We start from the raw sequence: 24,659 nt of genomic DNA on the forward strand, positions 1-24,659 counted from the left end.
AATAAAATAAAATAAAGAGTCAGATACTAAACTAAGCACTGACTTAATTCTTATTATCACCTGAAGAGATGAGTATTATTCCTTCAATTTACCAAAAAGGAATTAAGATTTAGAGTTTAACAGTTTGCCCAAAATGATGGCCAGCAGGCGGGAGATCTGGGATTTAAACCCAAGCTTGTTTGATTCATACGTCTTCAGTATTACTTTCCTATATGTTCCTTGGGTTGAAGACTCAAGAGTTAACAACTTACAAACAGGAAGGATGTGCATTATTCAAACAGGCTGTCTTCCGAAGTGCCACGTGACAATTCTGCTGATTTAGAGCTAAATGTATTCCCATAGTCATTTAGTATTCTTGCCCAAAATAAAGTAAGATAAAATCAGAGCATATGTTGGAATTTAAGCCAAGTTATTATCTGTCTTCTTCATAAATTCTGAAAAGCTTTTCCACCAAAATCAGATGTTAGGAATGAGATGGAAGAAAAACAAGAGAGGAAAAAATATAAAATGAGAAAGCGCAGAGATGTAGGACAAAATGACAGGGAAAACAACGAAAGGTAAAAGACTAGTGAAGGGGAAGAGAAGAAGAAAACCAAAAGATTTTCAGATTTTACAAGTCCTGTTTGAAACAGGCCGTGAGCTAAATGAGGAGGTCAAAGCAAATTCCTCTCAAGGTTAACAGAAGACCAAAAAAGTGGTAACACTATTTCCTGACCTTGAAGTACAAAATCTAATGTTTTAAAGGATCTTTCACCTTTAGTGAAAACAGTAGCATGGAAAGTCCCTGAACGATATTGCGTGCACTTTCTACATTACAGGCAAACATGAGCTCTCACATGAATCATGCCAGCATTGTGGGAATGCCCAGGTAAAACCAGCAATTAAAAGGCAGCGTGCATCCACCTACAAGGCTAAAGGCAGAGATGCTGATTCTTTTGCTTCCTACTAGTCTGGCCTACTCTAGCCAATTCTTAGAAGTCTGACACACATTTTCAATATGTTGTAAAGAATAAGCATCTTCTGCTCTCAGATAGACAGAAGCCAAATGTTGGCGGGGAAAGAAGTAAGAGACTTTAAAAAGTAGATCCTCACCTCACAAACACACGGGAAAAGCTTTCTACAGCATTGCCAAACAACAGAAAAGGAACACTTGGGCTAATTCTTTTCTCTAGGTTCATTTTCATTTTGTTACCTTACTCAATGACTCTTTCAACTGAATGTCTTTTCTGAAATTTCTGAGGACTTGGTTGGTACTGACAAATTTTGCTGCCTCTTAAGAGAGTGCTGAGATAGACTTTGAACTCCATTTGAAGCTGGGAGGAGAGTAGTTTAACAAAGGGTTTCTGTGAAAACTTATTTCTCTGATACTATTTTGTGTGGTTTATATTCCCATGCAATAAGAAAGAACTGGCAAAGTTCATTACTTGTTTTACAAAGAAAGAGTTAATCACTGAGTTTTTCAAAATTTCTTTTTGCTTTATTAGTGGCTTTCTGACACAAGAAATTTAAAATATTATTATTCATCTCCATGAAAATGTCACACCAGAATTTATTCAAATATCTTTATTCTATATGTCTCTGAAAAAGAAAGAACTACTTCATACCAAATTTTAATAAAATAATTACAAAAAAGCCAGGTGAGGTGGCTCACGCCTATAATCCAAGCACTTTGGGGGGCCGAGACAGGTGGATCATCTGAGGTCGGGAGTTCGAGACTAGCCTGACCAACATGGAGAAACCCTGTCTCTACTAAAAATACAAAATTAGCCAGGCGTGGTGGTGCACGCCTGTAATCCCAGCTACTGGGGAGGCTAAGGCAGGAGAATCGCTTGAACCTGGGAGGCAGAGGTTGTGGTGAGATGAGATCACGCCATTGCACTCCAGCCTGGGCAACAAGAGCAAAACTCCATCTCAATAATAATAATAGTAATGATAATAATAATAATTACAAAAAGACCAAAGGGCTAAGTTTAAAAAATACACAGAGTAAAAATCTAGTGAAATAAATATTTAGAAATATGTTTACCACCTTAGAGCAGGAAAGATCTTCCTAAGCAAGACACAACTTAAATGGAAAAGCTGGACAGATTGCTTTTATAAAAAGGTAAATCTCTTTGGTTACCAAAAGACACTATCAAAAAGTCAAAAGACTAGAAGAAAATATGAGCCACAAATACCATGAATAAATAAATATCTATGTGTATATATATAATTGGCAAAGTATATCTATAACTCAACAATAAAAATAAACATTACTCTTATTCTTCACGACAAAGATGCTTAAATTAATTACTAATCAAAGTATCTTTTAAACTCAAATAGCCAAAAGACTGATAATATTCAGTATAGATCAGAGTAATAAATGAAAGGGTACCCTCACATACTGTTAGTGGGAAACTAAATTGGAAAGGCATTTATGCAAGGTAATCTATCCACATTTAAACATATATATATTTCCTTCTAGCAATACATTTCCAAGTATTTATCTTTATACAGAAGATATTGTTTGAAAATTATTTGAAATAATTTTCTGAAAACTTGGTAGAAATGTAAATGTCCATTAAAAGAAGAAAAGTCAAATAAATCATAATTCATCGATAATAATAACATTACATATTAATAGAGCAATTACTAAGTGCCAGAAACATTTCCAAGTGGTTTATATATATAAGCTTAGTTTGTCTTCATAACAACCCTGTGGGTTAGGTATTAGTATTGTCCCATTACAGATGGAAATACCGAGGCAAGAGAGGATGAGATACTTGCTCAAAGTCACATAGCTCATAAGAGGCAGAGCCGGGTTTCAGATCCAAGTAGCCTGATATCAGACAACTGGGAAATACTATTAAATAGAATGTAGTAGATAGCTAGGTTCTGATAAAGAAAAATCCACAAGGCAAATTGTTACCCCCAAACAATGCAGAACAGACTGGTATTATAATTTCCTTATGGAATCAAAAATGAAGCCATATATTTGATTGTTTACATACTGTGTGCACCTCATACAGTTAAAGTTATTTCTAGGAGTGGAAATGGTCATGCAGAAGAAGGTGATGGGAACAGCCATTTTTATGCTTATATATTTCTAAACTCCTTGAAATTTTGAAAAACAAGAATGCATTCAATTGTTACCATTCTAATTTTTCGATGGTATTTTTCTTTGAAAAAAGAAGGAAGGAGGTGCATATGGAAAACAGTTTGTCCTTACAGATGTTTCTACAACTGTGTTTCTGGCTTTTGGTCACATTTTTTCCTCTTAAAAGTTGATCCAAATATCTGTTAAACTCAACCTCTTAAACTTCCCAGAATTGTTTTCAGCTCATATAAAAGACTTTAACCTGCAACCTCTTTAGCTTTGGCCCCACTATGTTTATGACTATTTTTAAATAGGCAGATTTTTGGTTGCTATTGAAAGACACTCAGAGATCATTTATAAGAGCGGAAAGTTGAACTGTGGGCTTTGAGTCTGGACTTAGGAAAACCCAGATCTGCATCCACAGGCAGAGTAGCTTTCCAGCCTTTACTAGTTGGAAACCTCCAACACTTAAGTAGCATAAATGAATGTGGATAGGGCAGTTTACATACAAGAATCAGAGGCTGCAGAGGAAATCTGTGCAGGCTATTAACACTGAATGAGAAGAAAGCTTCCTCTTCTAGTTTCTTCTACAGAGATTTCTTAGGATCATTTAGAGATTTCACTCTCGAGTGACACAGGCTGCATTAGTACTTAGGAATTAGATATCATATGTGGACTTCCACCAGGAAATGTAAATAACACAAAACCGATAACTGAAACTATCCTCCAGCAGGGGGATGAATGCCAAGCTCCCTCCTCCCTGCTGGCTCCCGTATATTTTTTGCAACCCTGTACACCATCAATGCCGCAGACAGGGCTCCCAATGTGGAGCACCCTTTGAAGACTTGGCAGCCCTGGTGCTCCTCAATGCTTCCATTTTCCCTTCACATGCACTCCTACATCTTCAATGAAGACACAGAGCCAGGAAGTAAAGCGAGAGCTACACACAAGACTTGGTTACAACACAAGGAGAGCATTCAAAGGCATGGTTGCCTATTCCTTTGGCAATGGAGCTGTTCTGGAAAATTCTTTCAGCCCCACTTCAGTGAAAACTAAAATTAAAACAAACCAGAGGCAGCCTTAGAAGAAGAGGGATAATATTATGCATTTTCATATAGGGATATTGATACCGACATCAATTTAGATAGATTTGGTATACATTTTACACATTCATATTAAACATATGTATGAATAATCCCTACATAGGTGGCCAGCACTAACAAAGGGGCATTATATTTGTGGCTTCTGCAATTACGGTAGCTACATATCAACCAAAAAAGCAATAGGACAGTGTAAAGGCACAGAAATGAACAAGGAAAAACTGACTGGGAGAAATCCTGCCCCTTGACATCTTTATGGAAACAGGGCCAGGAGCCTATTGGACACTAGCAGCAAGAAGCTTAAACTCTATCAAGCAAGAATAAAATATAAATTCTAGGTTTACAGCAAGATATAATCCCCAATCTGGCACTTTTGCCAACTTCAGAACTGAAAAAATAACATATTCCAAAACCATATATTCAAAGGTAGGGAGGGAGAAATTGAAGACGTTCACATGCAAAATAAAAAGTCAAAGTGAATCCTCCAAACTTAAACAAGGATGATTGTTTAAAACAGTGTGTGAAAACCTACATACTCTAAGACAAAACCTGGACAAATTGATCTCTTGTCTATGGTCATGACTCATATGGAATAAACTAAAAAAAAAAAAAAAGAAAAAAAAAGAGGTAGGACTTTGTCTCTTTTAGAAACTTAGAAAAGTCTCAGGTTCTCTCTTTAGCCACTCACAGTTTAACCATCCTCCAAATACTAACTGTTTTCCAATTACCAAACTTAGGTGGATGAAGTTGAAAATCTTCTCTGATCATTCTGTCATTCATATGTATTGCGCACCAACTCTGGGCTAAGCACGCAGTAGATAAAGATGAACACCACAAATATGAAAGCTGTTGTCATGGAGCTCAAAGTGTGCTGCCTGTTCCGGAGTGGACCATCAGCATTTGATTTACAATGAATCCACAGAACAAGGAGCAAAACCTGATGAAGCTTACAGACCTGCAGACCATCTTCAAAGACAACACCACAACTCACTGGCTGTATTTACAAATCCAAGTTTCACTCACTAGTTTGGAATTTAGAAATCACCTCCCCATGGAAGCAGCACCAGAAATAATGTTTGCAGGTGTAAGGGGTGGATCTCAGGTCAATCCATAAAGCTTGTGTTGCCCTGCATTCAGCTGTATTGTGGTGACCTCAAGAGGTTTCTGGGGTTTGTTGCTCTGGGCCCTTCATATCAACAGCATTGAACTGCCGTTTATATTATCGAGGTTTCCATTACAGATTGAAACAGTCAAACACTTGAGATAAACCGTACATTGCTAGGTATGGGCAAAAAGTTGTGAGCGCCTCTGGGTGGACTGGCCTCTTGTTCCATCTGCCTCCAGCATAAGAGAATAAGGGTGGGCTTAGACCCTCCCCAAAGATGCTTAGAGAGGGAGGAATAACATTCTGAATAGTTCATCTGCATAGCAGCCACAAGCCTCTTACATGGTGCCTAGTCCTGGCCAAGGCTATACACAGTTCATACGGTTCTTACTAAGAAACCACAACCAATACATTGCCTGGTTATTCTGGGAAGCATAATAGTATTTTTACATAGTCTTCTCTTTTTTAAGACATATGTTTTTCAGTGGTAATCCCAGCTCTAATAGCATTTAAAATACACTGACTCACATTAATGTTTAAATACCACGTTTTACACAGTTTCATCTGTACTGAATGCACGAATCATAACTTAATTTCTAGATCCCCAAAGATCAGCAACTTGACATATGACTTGCAAAACAGTAACCCTAGATCAGGCTCTTTTTGCTCACATCATGCCCCAGATAGACATGTAGCTTAAAATGGAACAGTAAGCTATTCTCAAAAAAAAAAGTATCAGAGACAAAATTTCTAAAAATGATTTTATTTGTGTGTAGGAATGAGGGAACAAAACGTACAACAGGTATAGTAGTTACTGCTGTAGGAATCCATTTACTGGCTCTGTGGCAGTGTTAAGCACACTCTTTCCTATAATTCATTAAGGGTGCCCTCAGGTTATACTCAGAAAACGTAGACGCTTTAGTGGTAATCACCCCAAATTATCTAAATGAAATACTGTTTCAGCCTTAGTGCTGGAGTCTCAATATGAAACATGATTTTCTTCTCTGAAAGAAAATGTCTACATTTTTTCTCCTCCATTGCCACATTATAAGGAGTAGGTTGCCATTTACTGGTAATTCTGCCAGTGGTTTTCCTAAACCAAGGGTGGGAGGAAGCTCCTAAATTTTGCTCCATGGATTCCCATTCAGCTTTTGCTGAGATCCCAGAAGCACCTGGATATATCCTCTCTCCGAAAAGCTCATGGGATGAAATCTTTCAAACGAAACCCTTCAAGACCAGAAACTCTACTGTTAGGAGTTGGTAGCCTCCAGTGAAATCTATGTTTAGAGACATCCAGTCCAAGTGCCTCTAAGGAAGGAAAGCACCTGATAAACACGAGAACCACCAAATGCCATGGTAGGGAGCGGCACGCACAGAGCAGCCGCCTAGCCTGGGCCTGGGTGCAGCTGAAACATGGAGATTCCAAAAGGTGTGCAAAGCTGTGGGTAAGTTTGGTTTGCAATGTCTCTCGCAACACCTTGTCACACTCTGAAGGGGGCCTGGTGGCCCATGTTTACCGTAGAGAACAGTGATTCTCTACACTCTTGTGTAGACAACACAACAACCAGGGCAAGCAGGATCAGTATCCTCCAGAAACTGTTAGAAATGCCAGTTCTCAGGTGCACACTAGACCTGCTAAAGCAGAAACTCTGGGGGTAGTCCAGGAATCTGTGTTTTCTCAAGTTCTACAGGAGTTTTTGGCACACAGTCAAGTTTGAGAACCAGCCTACAGGATGAATTAAAATCACTGTGGGGTGGTCCCTCTCCCAAGCCTTATTTATAATTGGAGAATGAAAGATCTTTCCCCCTCTGAAGAAACATCAAGGATCAGCTGGCCAAGCAGGAACCAGGATGAGGTTTTTGGAGTTATTTTAAGCCCCAGTTTACCACCACTCCTCCCTGTTCATTTCTGGCTTAGAAATCTTCACAGGCACCAACAAAGGGAAAAGAGGAAACACCAGAAATAGATCTGCTCTATCCCAGATGTCAGTGTATGCTGGGCAACTTACTGCTACTGAAACATTCCCTTTCAAGTAAATAGCAATATTAGCAACACTACCCGTAATTCTAACAGACCATGCGGATAAAGAAAATCCACCTGACCTACTCTCCAATGCAAATAAAACACCACTAAACCTTCTTCACAGCATTCCCATTTAGATACTTTTAAATGGTGTCTATCTATAGGAGACCACACAAAATACAACACTAGCATATTATCCAATACATACGTTTAAACTTCAGAGCAAATGGTTTTAAATCATTGAAATTTAAACCATTAAATCACTGCTCCAACGCATTTTATTTTTTACGTAGCAAGAAATTTATACAAGTTTTCCCTATAAAATTAATTTTCGATCCTCTAAAAACAACAAGTTATCTATTTTGGGTCAATTAGTGCCTAATTTTTAATCCAGCCCTGATAATTTTTCTGCTTAAATTAAAAAAAAAAAAAAGCTATGCATTCACGAAGCTTCCATGTACTGCTGATAGCTGTTCTTATTTTGCTTCATAACACTGTTGTTTAAATTTCAAAGAATGATGACTTGGAAAAGCAGGAGCAACACCAAAAGCATACCACTGAAGATTTAGAAATCAAATGTACAGCAGAGTAGACCTTTCTGCACAAAATACACGTGTCCAGATGATCCTATCGCCACTGTGTCTCACCTGCCTCTCTGGAGCAAAAGAAACATCAAATACTATTTCTTTGTCATATCTTTATTGGTCCCTTGATAATCAAGAACCCAGTTCTGTCTTCTGGGACAACTGTTGTCTTGGAAAAGTGGGTAGTGCTGAGTAATCGACATTATTTTGTCCTGTCTTGATTTGTAGTATCAAAGTCTTGTTGCTATTTTTTTAGCCTTAAAACTTAATCATCATAAATCTAGCCGCTTCCTTCTTTAGTGGTAATTAGCATTAGTCATAAGCCAAAAATGATCCACATAAGAAGCTAAATAAACACAACCCTTCTTACCTTTCATGCCAAACTTGGAGTGTCTTGCCAACTTAAGCAGAAACAGCATTACCAAAAGGCAAAATCCCACCACAGACGCAATCACCACCACAGCATAGACCTAGAGAAAGGAAGGGAGGGTAGTTATAACCTTGCTAATTAGTTCCCTATAATCACATGGTGATGATGATCATGATGATGATAATGATACAGGCAGTTCATATTTATTGAATGCTTATCACTTGTTCTTATAACAGCCTTATGTACACCAAATCACTTAATCTTCGACAACCCTACAGTGAAGTATGTAAGACCTATTATTACGCCTACAGACATAAGTTAAAGCTTGTAAAAATGGCTATCCAATTGGCATTTTAAAAATATTACATCTCTCTCTCCATCCATCTAAAGAGGGAGGAGAGAGAGAAAGAGAGGTGGGTAGAGAAAGAGAGAGAGAGAATATGAAATATGAACAGCAAAATACTGGTGATTTTTCTGTGTGTGTGTGTGTGTGCATCTGTGTGTGTGACAGAGTCTCACTTTGTTGCCCAGGTTGGAGTGCAGTAGCACAATCATGGCTCACTGCAGCCTTGACCTCCTGGACTCAAGCTATCTTCCCACCTCAGCCTCTTGAGTAGCTAGGACTATAGGTAAACACCACTATACTTGGCTCATTTTTAATTTTTTTGTAGAGATGGGGTTTTGTCATATTGCCCAGGCTGGTGTTGAAATCCTGGGCTCAAGGGATTCTTCCATCTCCGCCTCCCAAAGTTCTGGGATTATAGGTATGAGCCACCACATCCAGCCCGATAACTTTGGAAGCTGGTGAAGAATAGATTTGACTGTTCCCTCTACTGAAGTGCATGTTTGAAGACTGTTCATAGTAAAAGGCTTTTTTAAAGGTTAGCTAGTGCTGCTCTTAGAAGTCAGGGTACCCTGGGAACGGTGAGCAGCACTGGAAGGGAGCAGGAGGGCACTTTCGGGGTGAGTTCCACCTGCGAAAGCCCATTGGGTTGTACATTTACGATATGTACATTTTCCCATGAATAAGATATAAGCCTAAAAAGTTTAAGTAAGTTTAAAACTGTAATTGCCAGGTGTGGATGACACATGTCAAGAGGGTAGATGCAGATATATGTGAATCCTGTCCCGTCCCTGAGGTAGAGATGACAGAGGTACACATAGAAATGCGATCACTCTGCTACCATTGCTGCTGACCAAGGCATGATGCTCCTCTAAGTGCATCTTAACATTTCAGAGCAAAGTTCTCAGGAGGACTATGTGTCTCCTTCCAGTCTTACTCAGCCCAAAGTCCTGCTTCCAAAAACGGTTGGCTTCTCTAAACCAGGAATTGGAGAACTTTTGCTGTAAAGGTCAGATGGTAAAAATACTTCAGGCTTTGCCAACTTTGCAGTCTCTGTTGCAACTAAGGATCCAACTCTGCCGGTGGAACATGAAAGCAGCCAATGATGATATGTAAACAAATGGGCATAACTGTGTTCCAATAAAACTTTATTTACAATGACAGCAGCTGGACTTGAACATAGTTGCCAATGCCTACCCTGAGATGTCTTAAGGAGCCATTCTGGCTTAAGAATCTGCATAACAATTTTTAAGATGGATATTATTGTCCCTACTCGTAGTAATCATTAATGCTGTTTGTCTAATATTTCTGGTTTTCTCTCTGTTTCTCAATGTAGGATACATTTCCTGGCTTGCTTGTGGTTAGGTGGTTCATGTGACTAGCTGAGACTTGTGTCACTGCCAGGGTGTAGAACTTCACTTCTTGTCCAAGATCTTAGTCTTCGTCTAAGGCAGTGTTTCTCAACCAGGGATGATAATATTGCCATCCAGGGGACACTTGACAATTTGGGGTTGTCACAACGAGGGGGAAAGTACTACCAGCACCCAGTGGGTAGAGGCCAGGCATTATTAAACATCCTACAGTGCCCGACAGCCCCCCAAACAAAGGATTATTTATCCCCAGTTGCCAATAGTGCCAAAGTTGAGGAATCCTGCTCCACCTCCTCCACGGTGCTCTTTATCTCTGCCATAAAAAAAAAAGGCTAATTTTTTAAAATGTGGATGCTTTGTCATCCACAGACCTGGAACAAGGACAAGGCTAAACAGAGCTCCTAGCCAATACATGAAATGAAGAAAGAAAGAAATCTTTGCTGTTTTAAGCCCCTAAGATGTGGAGGTTTTGTTACTGCAACATAGTTTATTCTGACTGATATACCCATCTCATAGTGAGAGGCATTAGAGGGTAGAGATTAAGACCATGGGTTCTTCCTGAGTATAAAATCTAGATTCCTCACTTATTAGCTGTATGACTTCAGAATTACTTAACCTCTCTGCATCTCACAATCTTCATGTGTAAGATGGAGAATACAATTATTCTACTTTGTAGGTTGTTGTAAATCCTCAATGAGTTAATGCAGATAATGGGTTTGGAACAGTATCTACTATAATATATAATAAATTAATGTGAGCTATGATGATGATGAAAAAAACTAAGATTTAGAAAAAAATTAAATAAGCAGCTCACAGTCACACCTCCTGAGCTTGGGAATGGAACCAAGTCTGCCTGAGTATAAATCCTGTATTTATCCACTACACTGCCTCTCCAAAGCATGTGGTTGAGAATGAAGGCAGGAAAATAAAAACATATGGCTAATTCTCCCAGGACACCATCTTTGATGTCAGATGAGAAGAACATTAAGTAAGTCACAGAGCACAAAAAGAGGACATGCAAAGCACTTGGCCGGTGTGGAGCAAAGGTGTGATCATTCTCTTCTCTGGTACTTTAACAGTGAGTAGATCTCCCCAAAAATGCTTCTGCAAATGTTTGAGTAGGAATTTTTTTTTTTTTTTTGAGACGGAGTTTCGCTCTTGTTGCTTAGACTGGAGTGGAATGACGTGATCTCGGATCACCACAACCTCCACCTCCCAGGTTCAAGTGATTCTCCTGCCTCAGCCTCCTGAGTAGCTGGGATTACAGGCATGTGCCACCACACCCAGCTAATTTTGTATTTTTAGTAGAGACGGGGTTTCTCCATGTTGGTCAGGCTAGTCTTGAACTCCTAACCTCAGGTGATCTGCCTGCCTCGGACTAAGTCCTGGGATTACGGGCGTGAGCCACTGCACCGGGCCAGTACAGACTTAACTCTGTCTCTGCAACCAATATATGAACAGAATGGTAGCAACTCTTACAGAGTTAATTATGGATAAACTTAACCATTTCACTCAAGCTGACCTCATGACTTTGGGTGTTTTTTTAAAATCTTTATTTCTAACTAATGTTTTCATGGGAAAGAGATCTTCGTATTTTAGCTATAAGTTTCCTTACTTTAGTATTAAATTGCAGACTTCTACAGATAAATGGAGAATACCTAAATAAACAAAGTCAAACTCCATTTCATAAATAAGAAAACTAGGATGGGGGAGGTTAGATGACTTGGCCTGAAAGGCCCCCAACCATGCAGCAGTACATGCAGCAGTACCACAGTACAGTCTCCTCCCTGCTGTGGACAGTCCTTAACTGGGATTTAGGAGTGCTGGATCCCTGTGTTCACAGGACACCTTGCTTTTACCAGTCATGACAGCTAGAACAGATGCTTCACTTACCCAAGCTTGCACTTCTTCATTAGATAGCAATGCCTGCCCTGGCTTCTCTACCTATTTATAGAATGTGTAAGTCAACCTAGAAAATGGGAAGTGGGCTCTACTGCTGAAAAGCACTAAGGATCTGCAAACAAATACTTAAAGCTACTGAAGCCATTCTCAATTTAAATCCTTTCATAAACAAGGATACCTGTGACAATGAAAAGAATAACTTACTCAAAATCAGATTGTTTGAGAAATACAGAGTTTTGTGTGCCTTGCATGTGTTGAGGTGGTTTTTACACGGGAGATGAACATGGGTGAGTTTGTTTGGTCGGTTGTTTGGTTGGTTGGTTGGTTGACTGCTTGATGGTTCGGTTTTCATCTGAGGATATTTCTTAGGATAGAACAAGGGAGATCTGCCCTCCCCTGCAAATCCAACAAAATGCCGCAAGAGCACTTGTTGGACCAGAAACATTTTTAACTTTTGTATCTGCTTCTTGGCTCTCAAACTCTTCTAATCTAATGATCCTTCCTGTGATCAAGAACTCTTTATAGATAAAATATCTGAACCACACATAATTGTAACATTTTCTTTCAATTCTACAAAACACAATATTGCACCTCTCATACAGATTTTAGGAGCATCCTGCAAAGTCGTAATAAACAAGCTTACTGATCTTGCCTTCCAGCAACTATACTATAGATGGAGATATGCCAATCAGGTGCCCAGATTTATCATCTGTATTAAAAAAAAAAAAACAGAAGGCTGGGAGCAGTGGCTCACACCTGTAATCCCAGGTGGCTCACGCCTGTAATCCCAGCACTTTAGGAGGCTGAGGTGGGCAGATCACAAGTTCAGGAGATTGAAACCATCCTGGCTAACATGGTGAAAACACGTCTCTACTAAAACAAATACAAAAAAGTAGCCGGGCATGTTAGCAGGCGCCTGTAGTCCCACCTGCTCGGGAGGCTGAGGCAGGAGAATGGTGTGAACCTGGGAGGCAGAGCTTGCAGTGAGCCAAGATCACACCACTGCACTCCAGCCTGGGCGACACAGTGAGACTCCGTCTCAAAAAAAAAAAAAAAAAAAAAACCTGGAAAACTAAAGTCAACATATAATTTTGTGTAATTGGGCTTAATACATGCTACTTGGATTTCTTACATACACAAACAACTTTCTTACACCAAGAAATATTAAGTGGATTGGTATAATAATTAAAAACTAAAATGATTGCATAAGGCAGGAAGCAGATACCATTCCCCAGTTGACTTACTGTGGTATTTGTTCTTGCTATTTCAATGTAATGCATATAGTCATCTATGGAAGCATGTGTGTTTGTGTGTATATGTGTGTGCATGTGCATGTATGCATACGTCCGTACTAGATATGCATAAAGTTGCAGTTGCACTGCATCTGTTTATGCACCTCCCATTTCCACTCTCGTGGTCTTGCTTCAAGTATCTATCAAATGTCTTTATTGCTCTATCATACCCCTAATGGATCACCCCACTTGCAATCCCTCTGTCCTATACTGTTCACTGCAAGTCTAGCCAGTCTGCAAAATGTACTGTTTGCCCACTAGGTTTCAGCTAGTATTCTGAGGGCTTAAGGAGACAGCTGTGAAAAACACTGACCAGGTTGCCCCTACTAAGAGTCTTACTAAAGAATCTAGAGAAGAGAAAAATACATTAAACAAACAAATAAATGGGGTCATTCCAGGCAATGATAACTGCTCAGAAGCAAATGGAAGGGGGCAATGACTGCCTGCTGGCCACCTAGCTGAGCCACACGATGGCCATCAGAAAGCAAATGCCTGGGAGGGGGAGACACAAATATGAAGAGCAGGACTGGAGCACTGGAGAGAGCATGAAAAAGGCAAGTGGCAAGCGGTGAGAAGAGTGTGGGAGATGAAGTCAGAGAGCTCGGGAAGGATGAGGTCACCCAGGGCTCATAAGCTACCATGAAGAGTGTGGCTTTCATATGAAAAGTTTTATTGCAATTGCAGTGAGAGGGCTCTGAGAATTACAACAACAAAAAAAAAGTGATCTGATCTGCACTTTACAAAGATCACTCAGGGGGCTGTGTGGGAAAAGACCAGAAAACCCAAGGGTGGGAGAGGGAGACGTGTTATGAGGCTGCGTGGTCATGCAGGAAAGAACAACTGAGGCAAACTTTCTTTGTAAAGGGCCAGAAGCAAATATTTTCCACTTTGCAGGCCATACGGTCTCTGCTGCCACTACTCCACCCCCATAGGAGCATGAGAGCAGCCACAGACAGTACGTAAATGAACACGAGTGACTGTGTTCCAGTAACACTCTGTTCACAGACAATAAAATTTGAATTTCACAAAACTTTCACGTGTTATGAAATATCATTCTTTTTTGTTGTTTTAAACCACTTAGAAGGTAGAAACCATTCTTAGCCTGCAAACCATACAAAAACAGGTGGTGAGCTGCACTTGGCCCATGGGTCATAGTTTGCCAGCCCCTGGGCTAGCCTGTGACCGTGGCAGTGGAGGTGAAGAGATACGGAAAGATTTGGAATTTATAAGGAGGCAGAGCTCACAGGAAGTGCTGTGTGCATGTGACAGTTAGGAAAAGAAACAACTGGAGAAAGCTGTTGGGTTTGGACCAAAGCAACTGACCATAGACCCCTGGGATCATGCAACTTCCCTCTTCAATGGCTCTTCACTGCACCATAAATCTACACACCTGAGACTCTGTGTCAAGACCTACAACCTGGCCACAATCTATATCTCCAACCCTGCTGTCCTGCACACGCCTTACCCTCCAATCAAGCACCTTCATGATATTTCTCCACCTACAAGCTCCTGTTCACATGCCCTCAATGCCCTTCCCTTCCATTCCTGCATGTCAAAATCCCAACCCTCCTGCACAGGCCATGCAAAAAGTCACTTGCCCCACAAAGGCTCCTCTGAGTGTCCCAGCTCAGGAACAAAGGAACAAAACATCTGCTTCTCCACTTCTATCTCTTGTACTGCATTGCTCTGCTTCTGTTTGTATTTGAGGTGCTAATATTCACCTCTAGGGTCTCTGATGAATTCTAAATGGCTAATCTTAATTTTGTTGATATTATTATATTCCCTCCACTGCCAGTCCCTTTCAGAAGCTACTGGATTCCTTACATCTAGTGAGCAGTCAAAATTATATTAACAATGTAAGGAAACGGGTATGAAGGTGTAGTCCATGAATGATACAGCTGGGTTCTTGCTCTTCTAGTGATACCCTTCTAAAGCACAGATCATTGAAATAGGAACCACTAACAACTAAAAGTGGTGCACAAAAGCAGCAAATAAGTCAAAGGCCATATAACACCTTTATCACTTTTTTTAAGCCTTTTTATTAATTCCTCCAACCTTTAACACCCTATTTACATCTGAACAATAAAAATGTCTTATTGAAGCAGCTACATTCCTCTAACATGGAGGCATCCAAAATGCTCAGAACCAGTTCAGACACCTATTTATTCCACTCACCGAGAGATGCTCCCGACCGGTTTTATCAGTGACGTCTGTGGAAGGAATTTCATTACTTCTGTTTGTGGTGTCCCCGATGTCATTCGCTGCAGTTCCATAATCTTAAGTGGGAAAAGGGGGAAAGAGAAAGAACATGAAGTTGTCACTAAGCTGCCAACAAACACAAGGCCACAGTAAGAGCCAGAACGAAGCAAGACAAATCACACAGATTCCAAACCCCCGACAGCCTGGCTGTGGAGGGACGTGACCAGGCTGCTGAGTTCAATCCATGGCAGTGCTGAGACTGCACAACGCCCACATTTTATGCAATCCAGACCTTTACATCATTGTCTTGTTGGTCAGCCCTAAACCTGGTTCAGGGATTTTTCTTTGCACATAAGCATATACCCCTTTATGGATGGCATGTTTAAAACAAGTACGACAGGGAATCGATGGTCTATGTGTCATAGATTTATAGACCTGGAAAGGTCTTCGGAGACAGAGCATAACTGCCAGTTTTACTGCTGAAGAATGTCAGCGGAGGAAAGTTACATGACTAGGTGAAGGCAAGAAGATGGCAGAGCTCACGTGTGACCCCAGACTTGAAATGAGCAACAGTGATTTCCAGGGCAGGTGCAACTTATTTGCACACAGGGCAGAGACGTAAGATGAGATGTGGAACAAGCATCAGTATGAAACTTGGGTCCACACGTAAACTTTTTTGAACAGTTCTGAATTGCCAATATTTCAGTTTCAGAATGATTAAAAGGTAGACCCGCACAATACTTAGAATTGTGAACGCTCTGTTCTCATTTCACCAAGTCGCAAATGCAGTTGCTGCCTTCTGGATCGATTTTAGTCTACATGGGTCAGGACAGAAATAATGGCTTTTTTTCAGGTGTTGTCAAGGTTTTTATCAGCAATACCACATATAAAAGGACTCAGGAAACTCTTGGCAAACTCATTGCAAACAATGAGGTTTATAATGTTTGTATCTTAATGCTAAATAGGTACACTGCCTTCAATTTCCATCCTGAAGAGGCTACCCCGTTAATGCAGCCCCAGCTGAACTTCTCCAGGTGGAATCATCATGCTGGCCTCGGGGCAACCAATTTAACTTGTATTTTTATTAGCAAAGCGTTCCTTTGTGAATAAAAAATAACAAGAAAAAAATCTATTTTCTATGTGTTTGCTGTTTCATTCTTAATGCCAAAACCACATTCTCACCATTTTCCTTTTGAATATCTTAAAGCTTACTAATTTTGAACACTAATGGATATCCTTTATTTGGTTAGTTTCCCCTCTTCATGTTATAACCAACTACATCTACAAAATTTAAATCATTCAAGTGTCTATAGTTTAAAATCATGACATTTTGGCCCAAAGGTCCAAAGTGGGATCTGAGGCTAACAGGAAGATGACATTTTTAGAGTCTCAAATTAACTGGGAAAGGGTCAAAAGTGTAATTTTAAGATGTAAAACCACAATACAAACGTATTTCTCTGTGAAACAATTTGAGAGATTCTTCCTTTAAACTGTATCAAGACAAATAAAAACAAAACAACACACAAATCATATGCAAAAAATCAACCAAACCACAGCTTGGAAGAAATATGTCTTAACATGCACAAGCAGATAAAGACAATATTATTCTCCAAGTTAAAATTAGCTCAGGTTAAATACACACGCATATAATAAACATACAGACAGGCTCATTTTATAGAAAAAATAAAATATCAATCTATATATAAATATAAAATTAAAGAACAGAGTATTTTACAGAAAAATATATAAATATAATGTTTCAATCAATCTTTTAATTGTTCCTAAATTTCAAGCCAAGTCTTGAAATGTATTTCCACTTCCCCAAACAGTGGCTTCCTGGCTTGGAAATCTGTTAAATATGGGTTTTCACACCAGGGAAAACATCCTTGGCATTCGATCAAAACAGCAAAGGAGAGACGCAATATTCCATCAAAAGCTAATATAGGCCCAGTGTGGTGGCTCACGCTGGCAATCCCAGCACTTTGGGAGGCTAAGGTGGGTGAATAATCTGAGGTCAGGAGTTCAAGACAAGCCTGACCAACATGGTAAAACCCAGTCTTAACTAAAAATATAAGAATCAGCCGAGTGTGGTGGCATGTGCTTGTAATCCCAGCTACTCAGGAGGCTGAGGCAGGAGAATCACTTGAACTCAGGAGGTGGAGGTTGCAGTGAGCAGAGATTGTGCCACTGGACTCCAGCCTGGGCAATAAAGTGAGGCTCCATCTCAAAAAAAAAAAAAAAAAGAAAAAAAAAATCTAATATAGGGGACTTTGGTTTCTTTCCTTCCACATTCCTGAGAGAATCCCATTTTTTTTTTCAAGGGGTTAGGCCTATTCACCTTTGGGGAAGCTGACTTAAAGTCCAGGGGTGAATTTAGTCACTGAAGGGATAATCCATCCCTCTTATCAGTAATAAGGGCAAGAATGGACTATAATCCAATCGGGTCTTGAATTGGATACAAAGAGGGCTTGACTCTTGTCTCTTGGGAAGTTTCCTCGAGGATGCCTTCAGGAGCGCTTCCCTGTCTCCCATCCATGTGAATGGCAGCAGCTCCCCCGCGACACTCTCTTGTAACCGTAAGGGGGCCAGCCTTCAGTGAAGCTGGCATGGTGGGCAAAAGAGTGTAGCATGAAGGGAACTTGGGTCCCTGACGATGTGGTGGAGCTGCTGCTTTAACCAACCCTAAATCAAGCCCTACCTTTGAGGTTCCTGTCTGTGAGTCAAACACCTTCATTATACAAGAAACATCATTTTGAATTGGCTTTACTGTCATAGCCAGAAACTGATATACCTCCCTTTTCTTGATAGCCATGGCTTTTAAACAGGTAATTAGTTCCCAATTAGGGAAATGTGATGTCTGTTACAGCCAACGGAATGGATTTACTACTTCCAAGAACAGGGTATGAGAGAGAAAGTGCTATTTACAGGCACTATAAATGTCAAGGGAAAACGGCCATCAATATTGAATGATTTTTGAAATACTATTTTGGCCTATGTCATGCTTAAAGTGTATATTTAACTGAGCTTAGAAGAGTCTTCTTTCAGTTGATTCATTTCATTATACACAAACATTTTGAAAAAGAAATACAAAGTAGAAAACATGATAGCTACCTTCATAAATTACATCAGGATAATTTGGGTTTGCACCTAAAAGGCAAAACAGAGCAAAGATCTGTAAGTATGCATTTTGGAATCAAAAAATTACTAACCTATGCCAACTAAAACCAGCTAAACATACATTGAGGTTTCGCAATTTAATAGACTGCTTTTACAGGACAGGTAAACAAAACTTGAAGTTCTTGAGTTGTTCCACGTTAACTCCGTTCCCCTCCCCAGTTCTCCCACTTTCATCCCTCCAAAAAAGAAAAGAAATCACAAAAAAATCACAAATTGCTTTGAAAAAACTTCAGCAATCGATGAATTATTACCATTTTTCTTTTTTTGGTATTGTTCCTATTATACGATCGACTATTTTCATTGCAGTTTTGGTATTTTTATTCCAGAGACACATAATTTTCATACCACTTTTGTTATTCTCTGATGGTTTGAGGGTTACTGTCAAGTGCGTAGCAGGGCCATTTGCATTCAGGAGCATATTATTAACCGCCCTGCATAATGCTATCTAAAGCACAATTTTATTCTCCACCTTATCTTCAGGGGAGTTTCTAAGGCTGAAGAAACCTTTTTTATGCCCTAACACAACCAAGAAAAATAAAATGTACTTCCTCTATTGAAATCATGGATGTATAAGAAGCTATAAAAAATGGTATGTCAGAGAGAAATGTAAAAGTTATCAATTTAATTTTGGGGGATGGCTCTAAAGTCACCAAGATGATCAGAATATTCTGCTTTAAGGTATTCCTATGAGATTTGCCAAAACATTTTTTTTAACTCAGCATCAACAAGAACTGGTAACAAAAACATTTGCTACTTACTCTCCAATCAGAGCTAACTGGGTCTCTACATGAAAGTCTACTTGGAAATAAAATTAAATTTTGTTTTAACATTTAAGTGATTGCAAAATGAATTTCCAAAGCTATTTCCTATGCTTTTAGTCCTCACTTGCCATGTGAAACAGTAAAACTTGTAAACCATAAAGCTTACTCAGTTTTCATTTCACTTCTGAACTCTTAGCAGGAAAATGCCATTAAAGTAAAGTGAAATGAGCCAATTTTCTGTTCATGCATTCCCCAGCGAATAATCAAGGTTAGTCTAAATGAAGAACCAAATAAAAGTGGCCCCAGTGTTCAAATCAGAATGTTAACACATTTCAACTAGAAAAATATCTATTTTATCAGGGAAAAAAATGAAATGAAATGAATGGCTCTGTACTTCCATCCAGGGATGCTGCATACTGCTATATGGTGTATGCTTTGCACAATTCTAGGGAGTGCCTTTCATATTGTAGTCCATGTGAATAGCACCACTTGAAATTGTGCAGTGCACACCCTGTGCACCTGTGCAGTCACATGTGATGGGAAATTGTGCAGTGCACACCCTGTGCAGCCACATGTGATGGCACTGTATCAATGTATGCAAAGTCATTGATTCCAGTAAATTTCAATCATATATCGAAGAGTTTTATTATCCCAAACACCATTTCAAACTCATTTTGAGTTACTATATGTGACTATGTCTTGTCAGGGTTGCTTATAGCTGTTATAACACTCTGAGAAGAGTCTTGAAAGCTGTCCTGAAGCTTGAGGGCTAACTCAATGAATAAAGTGGCAGAAAGAAGTCCCAGTGGCTGCCCTCCTGATGTCACTTGCAGGGGACTCAGTTGTCCTCTGAAGTCCTCTCCCTTTCCAAAAGCCCTAGACCAAATGGTGTCCCCCTCACCATGGGAATGTACTACCCCTGCTGCAGGAAAGAGTCTACAAGCCCAAGAGAGCAAGTCAGTCTTCAAACTGCTCAGTAATTCATTATTTTAGAAGATTTCACTCACCCCTCTTCCCAATGTGCCTTTCAACACAATCTGAGATTTTCAACTTCAAATCCAGCCTTCCACATCATCATCACTATATATTTGTCTTGCAGGAAGGTGGAACCTACTCTATTTCACAATTCACATTCTCTGATTTGGTTCATAATTTTTAAATATTTGGATATAAGTATGTGGGTCTTCATTTGCAGTAGGGGCGCCAACCATCCCAGACTGCCAGGAATTAAGAGGATTCCTTACAAGTTTTAAAATGCACACACTACCAGCCAAATTCTTTCCATCCGCCCAGGACTGAGGGCTTTTTCTGATTGTGGGGCTTTCACTGCTTACCCTGGGAGGAGTTGGCCACAGATTTGTTCTCAGGCCCCTACGGACCCCCACACATGTGAGAGAAGGGCCTGTGGTCACCATCGCTTTTACACCTACAGCTCCATGAGAAAGTGGAAAGCCTGAGGATTCAGAGGCAGATTTATCTCAGCCACACATTTAAACGGCCTCAGAGACTATGAATGACATACAGGTTTAATCTGCCCCGTTGCAGAACAGGAACCTCCAAACACAATATCCACACAAAGCCCCTAGGAAGATCCAAGAACATCACATCTATTCACTGTAACAAATGTTAGGTATGGAAAAATGGAATTTGGGGTCCAATCGTAAATAAAGACGTTAGCCCATAATCTAAAAAATAGGCCAGGGCAGAGTGCAGTGACTCACACCTGTAATCCCAACATTTTGGGAGGCCGAGGTAGGCAGATCACCTTAGCTCAGGAGTTCAAGACCAGCCCAGGCAACGTGGGAAAACATCATCTCCACTAAAAATACAAAAATTAGCGAAGCATGGTGGCGCACGCCTGTAGTCCCAGCTATTCTGGAGGCTGAGGCATGAGAATCGCTTGAACCTGGGAAATGGTGGTTGCAGTGAGCTGAGATCACACCACTGCACTCCAGCCTGGGCAACAAAGTGAGAGTCTGACTCAAAAATAAATAAATAACTTAGTTATTTTATTTTATTTAATAAAAAATAGGTCAGTGTCCATCCAGACTTATGACTCGTATCAGCGCATGCCTTTCCTGCTAAGTTCACCAGCAAAACCGTATCTAAACTTTGTGAAAAGCACTATTTTTTCCTAACTTCATCCTCCCAGGTGTATGACAAGTGCTGTCACTTTACTTTTATGCGTAATAGCCATATTTAGTGTAAGATTATGAAACTCGCAAAAAGACAATGTGAGATGAACTATAACAGAGTTGCTTTTATTTCTCCCAAGCATACTGCACTACGTCTGACAAAAGTCTACTCACCACAACAAATGAACACCTTTCACTATACAAAGGTTTAGTTAGACTGGCACATGAGAGGATGCACAGACCTAATGTTTATGAAAAGCGAGAGTCACATTACTCCAGCTGACCCCAGCTCATCAAGTATTTTGCTTCCAGCAACTTCCTAGTTTAGCAAAACCTCCCATGATATTTACACTCTAACGGTAAGGTAATTATTACCATCATTTTAAATGCTGACAGAAAAAATATATCACTTTCTTTTTAGACTTCTGGCAATGGTCAGATGTTGAAAATGTCTTGCCATTTTTAAGTCTAATTTCTAAATGGTTCCTTCATTACATACTGTTGCACACTGTTATATGCTGAAGTTAGGAAGCCCTGTTGGAGATATTCAGGACCAAAAGGTCACTGAGGAAAGACAAACACCAGCTATGAGAAAAAAAATCCGAGGAAAAGAGAATTAATGAAAGACAAAGAAGCTGCATCTGACTTGAGCTGTGCCCTGAAAGTGGGGTTTTGAAAGGGTTATTATGATTCCTTGAGTGCTGTCCTAGTAGTGCTCATCAAATCAGAAATCTCAGATTCAGGTAGCAAGAGGTAGCATCAAGCCTTAAAGCTTCATGTTGGGAGATGGTGGAATAACATATTGAAATCCAGGAACTCTATTCAACCCACTGGAGTTCCAAATAAGCAGCAGACTGTCTGACCCCCACAGCTCACTGGGGTGTAAAAGGTGCAACTCCTCCCCTGCTGAAAGAGGTTGAAGGCCAAGTACCAATGTCTGCACATCTGATGGTCAAATCCTGTTTTCTGAAGAATACGTTGAGCATCCTAAGGTGCCATATTCACCTTTACTTTGTTCTTGACCTAAGGAATGCTGTCAAGAATTACCAGAAGGGAGTAGCCAGTGCACGGTGCAGCCTGAAGTGCCCCATGTGGGACCACTGAAGGTGGAAAGAGATGGATAGGGGGATGGCTGAAAAACTGCCTATTGGATACCATGCTCACTCCCTGGGTAACAGGTTCAGTCACATCCCCATCCTCAGCATCACATAATAGACCCACGTAACAAACCTGCACATGCACCCCCTGATTCTAAAGTACAAGTTGAAAAAAATAATAAAAGAACGATAGCGACTGTATCACAGCCACAGCCGCACTCCTGACAAAGCTTCCCAGGGAGCCAGTGAGGTCTGCACCTCCAAGAGGCAGATGAGCCCTGAGGGCATTTGGGCTTCCACACATCAAAGATGGAATCACTTTGTTCTTTCCCCAACAGCATCAAACCCAAGCACTGCACCATCCTCCTAATTCCATGCAAAATAACCTAAAATAGGGCCATTTTATTTCCGTCTTCTAAACTCACTTATAGTCATGAATAATCTTATGACTTTATGTAAATCTTGATGAGAGAGAAAACATCTTTATGACATTTCAACTGTTAAGACTCTACAGTTAAAGGAAAAACACGTTTGTAGGGTAAAAAAAAAAAAAAAAAATTGAGGGAAGAGAGGTAGCCTGACAGTAGGGTTCATTTTCCACTCCGCTAACAAGATAAAAAATAATGGGGAGGCCAGGAAGACACATCTGTTTCCTTCCTTTAAACTTGTAGTCTCCCTCTCATGCTCTACCAAAAAGAGAGAGAGAGAGAAAAGATTTTTCTATCCATTCTATTTGCAGACTCTATTTAATGTGATCATGTGATCCTGAAAAAAAATATTTCAAAGCATTCCATACGATAAGGCAATTACAAAAGATTTGTTCTATTCAAGTAAACTGTCCTTGCTTTGCCGACAGTGTTTTCTCACTCATGGGGGGATCAGCCTTTTGATTTTCAGGTTCTTCTCCTCTTGTCTTTCAGAAAGGCAGGCTGAACTCAGCACCTGAAATCGGCATTGCAATATGTGGGTTTCCTTTCTGGCTGAACCACTCATCTGCTATACAGCACTGGGAGTCTCCACTTTTTCTGTAACAATGGAGTCTTCTATAAGACAGGAGAGGATAATAGCATTGGCTCTGGCAATTCCTCAGGAGCTTTGGGAAGCATAATTAACTAACATTAGTACTCCTGAGGCATAAGGAGCCATTTAAGTATAAATCTTAATTATCATTATTCTGAATCTATGGCCAAATCGTTCTCTTCTCAGTTATTTAAGGCAGAAAAGCAGACATAACTTTCTCTCCGTCACCTCCAGGACAAGAAATAGGTCCTGTGCCAGGAGAGCTTTATTTAATGCATAACATTTGGAGAAATTTCCTCTCCCCTCGTTCTTTAGACTAAGTACACCAAATCTAAATCCACCAGTGTGGGGCATTCTAAGTGCCGCAGAGAGCTCTAGTTCATCCAGACGTCATGAATCTTTCGATAAAACAGCGCGGAAGGAGAAGCTGTGGGAAAAGCTCTTCCAATATTTATAGTTTGTTCCTGACGCGCATCTTGCATAGGAGACAGGAGTTCCTGAATTAGGAAGCGCAAGTCACTGACTCCCACTGCTTGTGTGAATGGGCATTCTTGAGCTGTGACATTCTTCCTGAATGAGTGGGCCATAGAGACACTCTTTATGCGCTGCCTAAAGAATGGTAAGCTTTAACACGAGGGTATTTTATCATCTGGTGCTCTGGTTAGGTTTGTTCCAAGCCAAAGGGTTAAATCACTTGGGTAATGATTCTGAACAGAATCTACTTTGCATCAACATGATGTTCACATTTATGGGACTATCTGGCCTTCAAAATTCTTGCCACTTGGGCTATCTGATCAGAAAATGCTAACAAAGGCTCCAGGTTTCTTCCCCACAACAAATCATAAGTGATCTCTCTGCCATGAATTTCTGCCTCAAATTCTACTTAAAAAGAAACCTTCATCACTTCTAATCTCCACTCACTCTCCATGTACACTTTCTGGTTCATGAAGGGATTTTTATATGTAGGATTGAATTTCAATGACTGACATATAGTGGATCAATTTCATCTTAGACAAGTCTTTCTTTTTGGCTGGTAAGCTAAATAGGATACATGAGAACTTTTGAAGAATCCTCAGATAACCCCACCCTGTGTGTGTCTGCATGC

The 24,659-nt window shown here is 40.1% G+C and overlaps 1 protein-coding gene across 5 annotated transcripts in view; it reads right to left on the bottom strand.

Moving 5' to 3' along the window:
• NTRK2 (neurotrophic tyrosine kinase, receptor, type 2) overlaps positions 1-24,659 on the bottom strand; it is a 374,546-nt gene that overhangs the window by 283,274 nt on the left and 66,613 nt on the right. For all 5 annotated transcript variants that reach the window (XM_011945896.1, XM_011945895.1, XM_011945897.1 and 2 more), the window contains 3 exons: positions 18,476-18,511; positions 15,341-15,441; positions 8,259-8,358 (listed from right to left, as the gene is read on the bottom strand). In XM_011945896.1, the coding sequence (XP_011801286.1) occupies positions 8,259-8,358; positions 15,341-15,441; positions 18,476-18,511 (237 nt within the window). The remainder of the gene's footprint in view (positions 1-8,258; positions 8,359-15,340; positions 15,442-18,475; positions 18,512-24,659) is intronic.

This window comes from Colobus angolensis, unplaced genomic scaffold, assembly GCF_000951035.1.
Source record: "Colobus angolensis palliatus isolate OR3802 unplaced genomic scaffold, Cang.pa_1.0 Scaffold246, whole genome shotgun sequence".
In the NCBI taxonomy this organism is placed as follows: domain Eukaryota; kingdom Metazoa; phylum Chordata; class Mammalia; order Primates; family Cercopithecidae; genus Colobus; species Colobus angolensis.